We start from the raw sequence: 11,446 nt of genomic DNA, 5'->3' as shown, positions 1-11,446 counted from the left end.
AAAACCATACGGCATACTCCAGTCCAGGACGAACTGAGCCTCGGAAAAGCAGAAAAATAACTTTAGGAAAACGCGAAGAGACCTTTTTGAGAATGAAACCGAGCTGTCTATTCGCTTTTTTGACCCCCACTGAGCAGTGCTCAGAAAACCTAATAACAATACCCATATCGCTCATACTAGTTGCATCCAGAATAATAACACCATTTAGCTCGTAAGTGAAACGTGGGTTGTTAGAACCAGTGCCTTCTTAACACGTGGTCTTACCGGCCCGGGGGCCTAAAAAAAATGAGATCTGGAAATTTTCGCGAGTAAGCATGCAAATTTCCCAGGTAGGGCCTCTGAAAAATCCCTTGGCCCCGGGGGCTCATGATACTCTTGAGACGGCCCTGGCCATAATGAGCTATCAGGCACTTGTAAACGCTAAACGTCATGATCAATGGATCATTGCTCATGCCGCAATCCTGTTAAAGTTGGTCTGGAACTGCTTGGATTCCCACCTACTCCCATTAACTTTACGTTATCTGCTAATTTGCTGACAATCCCGTCGATACCCTGATGGAGTTTATCAATAAAAAGTAAAAAAAAGTATGGGCCCAAGGACATTTTCTTGAGGGACTGCACTTATGATACCTGTCCAATCAGAGAATCCCCCGTTCACCATACCCCGTTGTGACCTATCTCTCAATCACGATTCTATCCAATTCAGCAAGTTGCCCCAATCCCAATATCGTGTAAACGCTTCAAGAGTTTACCATATTGGACCCGATTGAATGCCTTCTGAAAATCAAGATGAAGAACATCGACATTTTTGCTCTTACCCAAAGCCTTAATCACGTTTATCATAGAAGCAAAGAAAAACTGAATCCCCTCAAAAAAGATGCAGAAATTCCTAAAGTACCTAGTTTTAATGGTCATAATACATAATGAAAATGGAAGATGTACTGAAATATAACAAGTTACAATTCCGTCAATACATCATTTGAATTTAAAAAAATTGTTCTTTGAAATTGTTGTTCTTAAGTTTTTTCGTGTTTCTTCTTTCCTCTTAATTTCCATCGTTTTTAGCATCAGCAGACAGAACAACCTCTTCATAGTCTCCTCCGATTTGAAGAATAGAAACGTGTTGGTGTTCGGTATCGATATCCATTAATGGAATATCAGTATATTGCATTTCTTCATTGCTTATTGATTCCTTTGCATCAAAACAGTGTTTAACCTCAAATGCAGTTTGGTAAATGTTGTTTCCAAAGTCATGATTCTTTTCATCAGAGTTGCGTCCATATGACGAGTACTCCAATTCTAAAAAAATATAAAGCCATCTGAAGATATATATTAAAATTATCAAATAGTAAATCTCATTTTTTCGCATATAAATAGGCATAATCCAAACAGAGAACAATAAGTATGGGTATTGAACAAATTAACATTCATGTGAGGATGACAGATTGAACACAAATAACCAGGTTTTTAAAATTAATTCAGTGTTTCTCAACCACCGGGTCCTGACCAGCACCTCCTAGAGATAGAAGGCCTCTGCACTGTTTGCCATAAACGTCATTCAGACGACTTAGCAAGTTTGTCACATTTTGAAACACAGCATCCTATTTAGTTTCTTCTTATTTTGGCGTAGAATCTTCCTGATACCGAATAGTGATTGGATGTGGGGCATAGAAATCGCCAATTCTCTGAGCCCGATAATTTTCTTTCTCACAACGATGATACTGGCACGAGCAGGGAATTTTTATAAGTTGATTAATATTAAAAATTGCTTATAAAATACGCTGTTAAGACTGCGTAGTATACTTTTTTCTTTCGTCACTACCTCCCCGTGCCGAAAACGTTCGCAAGATGGATTCGAACCTTGGTCTTCAGGCTTGCAGTCCGATACTCTACCAACTACACTAATTCGGCTACATACGTACTTGCGTAATATACTGGAACTAATGAAGAGGTGATACTGCAGTTCACAAGTCAAAAATGAGCTAGTAAATGGCATCAACGCTGTACAGATACAAATTTTGGATTGGAGGGATTTTAAACAATAGAAAAAAATGTTTGAAACAACCTTTAAAGCAATTATTTACCTCAGAACCAGGTGGGTCATGGATAACACGAGAATTATAATGTATACTGTAATACAGTGAAACGTCTTTATACAACGATACACATGGGACCGCTGACACATATCATTATTAAAGGGTTATTATAGGTGGAATACTATATAAACACTATGAAAAGCGCATCGAGACCAGAAAGTAAAATCGTTATACACGATTTTCCCCTGTATTTGTTATTTATGAACTAACCTGTTTTAATTGTTGCTGGTGAACTCTTAGAACTATCTTTCTTGAGATTATTTTTCTCGCTTTCTGCATCCTGAGCAAGCTCTGATGCCATAAATAGCATAGTATTATTCAGACCCGGACATGTCTCATCAGGAGGTTGCTCATGAAATGAAGAAAACATTGGATTTTGGTGAGCGGCTACTGCAAATTGAAAAAGCCACATATAGTACAACTAAACACATAAAACATTTTAGAACTAGTACAAGACAAATTGTATCTTGCTACATAAAATATTTTAGAAATTTCACTAAATGTGAAACTTCAGAAAATCTGCGGCTTTATAGAATAAACCATTGCATATTCACCATAATTGAGATTCGCCAACCTTTTACTGATTCTGTTTTATTTTCAAAATACGCATATGATACGCTCAAACAAGTGAAGTTCACCGACAAAACAAGTAAAGTAAATATGTTTTCGTTGATTTCTTTAAACTAGAGCCAGAATTAGCATGGCATGCCTCAATAACAAATTATATAAAACTTTTTATGAGGTAAATATAGGTGCCGCTGAGACAATCCATTTCTTATACTTTCCTAAACAGTCAATTTTCACAAAAAATGTTTTCGTTCGATTTATTTCACAAACAAACGCTTTTCCATAACATATTTTGTTACTGAAAGAACTGGTTACATTTCGGATATGAAATCGAAATTCTATGAATTTGAAAACCAATAAGAATATTTTAGTCCTTTGTTTTGTCGATTTCTTAAAAGTCATCTCTCGTGCGTTTTTTTAAGTGAATACTAAGAAATACACTTGTACACAGGACCTACCTTTTGTAGGGTGAGACAATAGCGGATTGGATGTTTCAGGGAAAGCCACAGGGCAATTCTTTTAGAGAAATTTTCAGTTAATGAAGTTCAATAAACATTTTTAATTAACACAACTTGATTAAAATAGCATAATGGATGTTCGTAAACTGTTTAGAAAAAATTTTAGGGGTGATAGTAAAATCAAGAAACAATATTTACAATGGAATCTATAGTTGCAATCCACTCAGAGTGTCAAAAAAGCGAAACTTGGAAACATGTCCAACAAGCAAAGTCCTCACTTCTGCTCTGCCAGAGAGAAGCATCACTTTTCCACAACATAACCATCAATCATTCGCCCATACAGTAGACTCTCGACTATCCGGCCTAGTTAAAAATTCATCCATAATAAATTCTTCGTGATTTCGAAGCTGCACATAAACTGGTTTCGGGGTGTGGCTACACGAAATCGACCATTAAAATCTCCCACGCTGTGCTAACCACACCTCAAAACCGGTTTTTACGCGGGTTAGAGCGTAAATGGAAGCACTTGTGCCGCAGAAAAGGGGCCGTTCAAGTATTACGTAAGCAAATTTTTAGCCATTTTTGACCCCCCTCCCCCCCCCCCCCTTGTCAGCAAAATTTCGTCATCAGCTCTGTCCCTCTGAATCCTAACTCATATTTTCATACAGGGTGGTTGATGACGTAAGGATTATCCAAACACACCCCCCCCTTGTCAGCAAAAGTCAGCAAATCGGAAACCCCCTCCCCCCCCCCCATCAATGATGACGTAACACTTGAACGGCCCCAAAGGAAGAAGCAGTCATCTATCAACGACTTTTTCAAAAAACTGTGACTCTCTCATCTTAGGTCTACCTTTTGCGTAATGCCTTTGACATTTGCATAATCATCCATCAACTGTAAAATAAGTTTAAATAATTTTCGTAAGACCTAGCCTACTGTTGCTGCCAAAGCCCGAAATTGGCCAGTCCGCGAACTGTCCGGCCTAGTTGTTCCGACCGAATTTCTGGCTATCGCTGGGATTTGGCCGGCCCCTTTTTGTCAATCCTTAAACATGGATCACTAAGATATCAATATTCAAATACGTTTGATCGTAGGATTGCCTAAGCAATGGCTAATTATGAATGGTCATAATTAGCACAAAAAATACGCCAGCGTAGCGATCATCCCGAATCATAGGGGAGGGCCCCTATGATTCATATATATGATTCTATCATATATGAGGGCCGGCATTTCGGACATTGCAGTTCGCGAACTGGCCATCTTCGAGCTTTGGCAGTAACATATTCATTCTACGCAATGTCGTGATTTTATGTTTCTTGCAATCAAGTTAGCCATAATATAATTTATATATCCTAAAATGTATCCAATATTTTTATTCTTGGACCCCATTTATTCTGTAATAAATTTTTAAAACGTACAGTTCCGTTCACACAGTACATAACAAGCATTTAAGTACTCGCCTGTTCTTAGAGGTCAGAAAATATGAATAGTAGCGGATTTTGTTATAAAAAGGGTGTTCTCGATGGTATGATGTGGGGGGGGGGGGGGAGAGAAGTTAGTATTTATAGAACTCCGACGTATCCGGCTTGACTGTTAGCCAGCCCACCTTTCCGCCACAGTAGGCCGGATAGTCCTGAGTCTACCGTATTTCTAAAAATTCGCATATGCACCCGTAGTGTCACTTCTAATTTTGTATTTGTATCTATACGCCGTATACGCAAATTTCTAGAAATATGAAATTTGTGTACGGCAAATCATTGACCGTTATATTCTAAAAAGTGCTGCTTCGCTCCGGCAGAGCGGAAATGATACAGAAGTGAGAACTTGTGCTTGTTATACGTGTTTCTAGGTTTCGCTTTTCTGACACTTGAGTTGGATTGCCATCATAAGTTCCATAGCATTCATCATTTTTGTCGCACCACGGTCATTTTCTGCACACGAGGGCTAATTAGACTGGGACCTACAATTTATAGCCGATTCCGAACGGCAGGCTTGTTTTTATACTCATCGATAGGTTGGTGCGCTAACCCCTCGAAGGGGGACCCCCCTGCGGTAGCTTTTTTTCTGCGGTCATGTCGCTGTTTTTTCTGTTGTACCCCTGTGGCAGGAAATTTTTCTGACAAGGACGAACCGGGTATCGAACTCGCGACACCTCTATACATCCTTCGGTACTTTAGGCGAGTGTCTTATCGACCTGGGCTACCGCGCCCAAGTTACATAGTAAATGCAATTGAAATTGGTTATGACCACCCCTTGGTTGTAACGGCACTGGCTATAACTTCCAGCTATATTGTGGAATCTTCAATATCGTTGTAACCAAATTTGACTGTATTGTTCGTCTTGATGGGTACTATACCAACCCTATATTTTTTTCGAAATAGTTTACGGACACTGTCTTTGAATTTTTTTTTATTCTGGGGGTCAAACCATTCCCTCCCCCCCCCCCCCCCACCATTCCCGCGTACTTTTCTGAATGCATTTCATAAGCGTAAAATTTGATATTTGAATTTTTTTGTCTCTTTGAAGTAGACCGTGATGCCAGACTTCGTATTCTGCGCTTTAATTCATAATATTGGGTAGGGGCCCAAATATCGCCCACTCAAGCCATTATTTTAATTACAGGACTAAGTCCTGTGCAATTTGTGTAAAAATTGTTCTATTCTATTGTCTATTCCCAACGTGGGCGTTAACGCCCCTTGAGGGCGATGGAAAGTTCCAGGGGGGCGGTAGAAGCTACGGGTATAACATAGGATCCTATGGGTTAGATTGCGTTTTGGGCGATGGGAGAAAAAATTTCTGAAGAAGGGGGCGATGGGACAAAAAAGGTTGGGAAACTATGGTCAAGACTGTTATTTAAAAATAAAATAAGCTGAATTACAACTCTATAGAACAGATAATTTTAACACACCCAAAAAAAATTGTTTTACGCCCTCTGAATTTTTTCTATTAAAAAAATGTTCCCAATATCGCCCACTTTATGTTCCTAATATCACCTGCACCTAAAATGGGTTGAAATAAAGTTTAATTTATGTTATGATTATACTTTCTTTATTAAACGTGAAAATTAAGATACACAACAAAATCGAAAGTAATACAAGACAGTTTTTTTGTACTTTTAGAAATAAAATTAACGTACCCTTTTAACACTTTTCCTAAATATAACATCAAAAGAAAAACTTTTGTTTTCTTTACTTTCTTCTTTCGTGAGACCATTTGTTGCATATCAAACATTTTAACCATGTTTCTCCATGACAATCATTTGAGTAAAGTCCTCCACAAATTGAGCATTGGGCATCATTATTTTCTTCGCCACAACTGCTGCCGTTGTCGTCAGTTGACACATATGGAGGTTCTTCACCTTCTGAAGAGATCCTTCTTCCTTCCATTTTACCGATTTGCGTTTTTTCGGAACTGGTTCCTTTACAGCTTTGCCTGATGTTTTTTGCCAGTGTATTTATTGCCAGAAGTTGACGAACTTTCAAGTGATAAAGATTTTCCCTTTTTTTTCTTTTCCAGAGAAAAGTCTGGATATCTGTTGAAAAAAGAGGGATTATTTCGTACCTGAACTTTTTTTCTTCAGAAAATGGGTGGCGTAAATTATTAATAGCAAGTTGAAATTACATCCTTTTTACATACTTTGTCCTAAGTCCATAATACGTTTTATCAACATTTGTAAATAATACTCAACAAATTTATCTTCTACATAAGGAGATAAAAAAAGGCCTTCGTCCTAGTGGCACATCAAGTAATTTTTGAAGTTCATCTTCAGGTTTTTTTACGTAGTCTTTTAATGTAGATCCAGGTACTTGAAAAACTTCTGATGCTATCAACAGTTCCATCACTTTATTTTTTCACCGCTATTACATCACTTTCATTTTAATCTTGTTTCACGTCTTTCTATATATATATATATGTAACATCTGAAGAAAAACCTACTTCAAAAGTGTTCGCAATATCACCTAGGGCGGTAACGGGAACACTCAAGTGGACGATATTGGGATCAACCTAATGCTCAAACATGGCGGCCATCACTCTCGGAATCGAATCGCAAACCGAAAAACAAACTACACCAAAATGTAGCCTGTCACGGTCGCTATCACTGCCTCAAATGATACAACGCTATCACTTGAACTTTATTGATTATACTAAAAGTAATGAAATGTGTTTATTAACTCATCGTACATGAAAATAAGAAAAAATTCCCAGAGAAAAGAAAAACAACACAGGTGCGTCTAGTTCTCACAAACAACAACTGAAGGGGGAAGCTTCGTAGTTCCGGTAGTGGCCACCAGCTACCAGCATTAATCAAGAAGAAACCGTAGTAGGCGATATTAGGAACGTAGGTGATAATTGGGGGCCCCACCCTATATATTTTTCTTTTTTTTTAATTAAGAACAAGGCTCTGGATAAGGCAGTACGAACATAATTATGGTATCCGGAAATTCCTGCGAACAGCCTTTCTTTGCAGCTGGATGCATTTCCAGCTAGCACAAACAAAGATTGATTTCAGAACATTGCCACACAGTAGGCGCACATTGCCGCAGAGTCACAAAGTAGAACCCACGCGGGTTGCACCTACCTATCCACCCCAGGGGTATACGGACGAAATTACCAAAGGATATTTTGTCTGCGAAATTCCAACTATAAATGGAGGGTATTTAATCAGGGCCGCAACGAGGGAAGAGCAGATGCGCCTCGTGCCCCGGGCCAACACCATCCATAGTCGAAGGCCTCCGCGCGAAGCTCATGACGTGACTGAAGAATTTATTTCACCTATAGTCATTGGATATACTACAAAAAAGGTAAAAATATCGCATGTGTGCGTTGCCCTGCTACATCCAATGGTTATAGGCGAAATGACCTTCTTCAGTGACGTCACGGGCTTCGTGTGGAGACCTTCTGCTATAGATGGTGTTGCCTTGGCGCAAGACCGAAGGAGACGCAAATTTCACTGTTTAACTTCTCTTTCGACATTACAAGGGGGAGCCAAAATGCGTGCTTGCCCCGGCTGACAAAGCATCTAGTTGCGGCCCTGGATGCTATATGCACAGAAAACTAATTTTCAATGCATTGCATCTACCTGGGAGCACAGATAGATAACCAAATATAAAATGGGGGATATAAGCCCAGGGTATAAGCTTTAACAACTAAATTACCTGGGTTATCTTTCAGAAAATTACACATGATGTATGGTATTGTTAAATATGGTAGAGAGATACTACGGAGAGGGTGTGTTTTGATGAGGAGCGGAGGAGCGCCTAAAAGATGTCTCGTACGTGTAAGAATTTTGTGTTGAACCGCCCCTGCTTGTTGCGGTTATGAGGTTCGTTTAAGATAGCCGGTGAGTCAAGATCATACCATGAAATACACCTCACACGTGCATAGACGTAAAGTTATTGAAAAGGTTGGGGAGGAGACTTGGAGATATATTGAGGGGAGGGAGCCGCACAGGCTTAATTTTTTTTATTAAATATAATGAAGATTGTAGCAAATATTTGGAGAGACTCGGGCCCGTGATCCCAAAAGTTTACGCATCGGCACAAGAGCATAGTGCCAATTCGAAACTTCTGTGGTAGGAACGGTACCTTGTTATTGATATACAGCATTCCCTTGTTGTGATGACCATCAAACAGGTACATTGTGTATTTGTACATATAGCAATAGAAATGGGTCCATTTCTATTGCTCTGCCACACAAGATAAATGTCATTTACACCGTTCTAAATGACGAGTAGAATTGAAATCAAAGTCTTGTGAGTACCTGATGGACCATGATAATCAACGGAAGGAAGAATACAAATGCTTGACAAATCACATAAGTAATAAAACAATACGAAAAAAAATTCAACTTTTATAGGAATGAATAGTGTAATTGTTAATAACCATTGAATTCATATTACTAAATGGAATATTAATCAATAAATGGAAAATACATATATACAAACTTCCTTGATGAAACTCGCTTGAAAGTTCAGCACTTGCGCTGAAATGAAAGACAAACATATGAATAAAATATAATCAGTTCTGTTAAAAAACTCAGTCTCAACGCTTTTATAAAAAATTTTGCGACAAAAACTCATGTCTATATTGCATCAAGAATACAAATTCCCCCACTAGCCAGAAATTTTTTCAGAGAGAAGGGGGTCTAAACTTGTAGACATAGCCTCCACATCCTGGAGCAGGGCTCCTAGGCAGGATCTTTGGCGGGCCTCCAAGCCAGACTTACACGGGTCCTTCTATAATGAATTTATAACAAAACAAAAAATGATGGTAATTGTCCTGAGCCCTAGGGCTGGAGCCCTGTCAGCCCCACCCTTGATAAGTGTAATCATAGATTCCACCCCTATGGCAGTTATTTCGGGGTAACCAGTCTCCAGCATGGCCTACACATTCTAGAGCCGGGGCTCCTGAGCTGAGATCTTTGGCGGGCCCTTCCATAGTGAAATTATATATATAGTGTAAACAAAAAAAAAGTTGTAACATTTTTTTCGGGCCCCGAGCTGGAGTCCTGCCAGCCCCACCCTTGTGAGGGCCATGTCCATCCTGGAGCAAGGCCCCTAGGTCACTTCTTGAAATAATCACCCTCAAATAAAACCACACTATCTGTCTTGTTATAACTAAATCTTTTGAATAACACAAAACCGCAAAATAATTTCACTCCTTTTAAAAATTTGAGCCTTCAAAATCAAACAATGATTACCTTTTTAAAGTTCAAGCCATAACTATACACGTAGTATAATAAAATTTATGTTAGTAAATATGCGTAATCACATGCAGAGGCGCCGACTTGAAGAAAACACTGGAGTGCTGCAACTTGCTAGTCGTCCCGTATATACGGGACTCAAGTGCGTGCGCAGGAAAGAGAATGTGCATTGCATTCATGGGCGGAGATATGGGGGGGGGGGGGCAACATGCCCCCCCCCCCAGCGTCAAAGGTGGAGTTGGCTGATCTAATGTATATATAAGGGGTATGTATATACGAATTGACATCATCATCATCATCTTGCCCCCCCCCAGACTTCCAAGTCTATCTCCGCCTATGATTGCATTGTTTTTCAGAAATTATTGGGTGCTCAGCCTCCATAAAAAATTTATTGGGGGGCTCAAATGGCCTTAGCCCCTAGGTTCCGACGCCTATGATCACATGCGATATATTCATTTTCTATCATTTTATCAATTAAAATGATAGAAAAATGAAACCATTTTGCAAAGGCTTACTGTATGGGAGATACCGTATTGCCATCGCTGTCTCATTGGTTCGACCGGGAACGGACCCATGTCCTGATGGGTATAGGAGGGGCCTCATTGAAATCAGTCCAGGTTAAAATTTTTGTGAGTAAGCATTTTAACTGGTAGGCAGGCACTTCTAGTCAGGTAGGATCCTCAGAAATATCACTTTGCCCGTGAGCTTAAGCTCTGCGTATCAAACGAACATTTCGAAAGAGCTCTGCAAATATACATAAAGCTGGTGAGCTAGATATGATGAACTCGAGAACTTTTCATGTAAGAAGTCTGCATCAGGATCGTATATAGATATGGAGGGGGCTATGTGTTTCGGCCTTTAATAAAAAAAGCCCAGGACGCTAATTTCGCAAATGCACCGCTATTCCGTGATTATACGATTTAAGCCAATCACGTCTCTTCTTGGTTTACGATAATTCCGACTACCTTAATATCTGTTACATTACGATCTGTTGTGCTTTCGGTCACGTGGTGGCTTCGTTATGTAATTACTGTAATGTATTCTGAAAGATTAACACTGTATGCCAAACAAAATTGTTCATTTTAATTCGCGTAAGGGAAGGATTAAAATTCCGTGGTTAATGGTAGCGAGTGATGAAGGTGGTAATAAATTTCGAAAAAAAAAATTTCACATGCTTTTAGTGATAAACAGTTTTAGGACTTTTTTTCCATCATCCGAATTAGTGTAGGTGATAGTCACTGAGCTATTAGTAAACTTTACTTATAGCTCAGTGGTGATAGTGTATCGGTCTACGAACCTGAAGACCCAAGGTTCACGAAACTTATAAAAAAAATTTTTAACTCCTCGTCAGAAAATGATTTAAACATTTTAATTCTTTTTGCTAATGCAATACATTTTACAATATATTTTGCGGACTCTTAAAATACAAGAGTACTGTAAATCAGTTAAATATTATAGCGAAAGCATGCAGAAGAAATTAAGACCAATAATGTTAAAAAAAAAACAATAAAGTTGTCTTTTAGTGTCTTTTCTTTTCCCAAGTTCCGATTTTTAAATATTTTATAGCTGTTTACGACTAATTAACGTGCATAATATAAATATATTTTTATACAATAATTTTTC

At 38.8% G+C, this 11,446-nt stretch overlaps 1 protein-coding gene across 2 annotated transcripts in view; it reads right to left on the bottom strand.

Annotated features, from left to right (window-relative positions):
* Nucleotides 1-888: 888 nt before the first annotated feature.
* Nucleotides 889-11,446, bottom strand: part of LOC149080034 (uncharacterized) — a 68,223-nt gene continuing 57,665 nt past the window's right edge. For both annotated transcript variants that reach the window (XM_089238976.1, XM_089238975.1), the window contains 3 exons: nucleotides 9,066-9,103; nucleotides 2,307-2,486; nucleotides 889-1,299 (listed from right to left, as the gene is read on the bottom strand). In XM_089238976.1, coding sequence (XP_089095102.1) covers nucleotides 1,046-1,299; nucleotides 2,307-2,486; nucleotides 9,066-9,103 — 472 coding nt within the window. In that variant the 3' untranslated portion in view covers nucleotides 889-1,045. The remainder of the gene's footprint in view (nucleotides 1,300-2,306; nucleotides 2,487-9,065; nucleotides 9,104-11,446) is intronic.

The sequence above is a fragment of the Pholcus phalangioides genome, unplaced genomic scaffold, assembly GCF_987345545.1.
Source record: "Pholcus phalangioides strain wild (caught in Gottingen) unplaced genomic scaffold, Ppha-v1.0 ptg000011l_1, whole genome shotgun sequence".
NCBI lineage: Eukaryota > Metazoa > Arthropoda > Arachnida > Araneae > Pholcidae > Pholcus > Pholcus phalangioides.
Note: the sequence above shows the minus strand (reverse complement) of the source record. Positions and strands in the feature narration are given on the sequence as shown.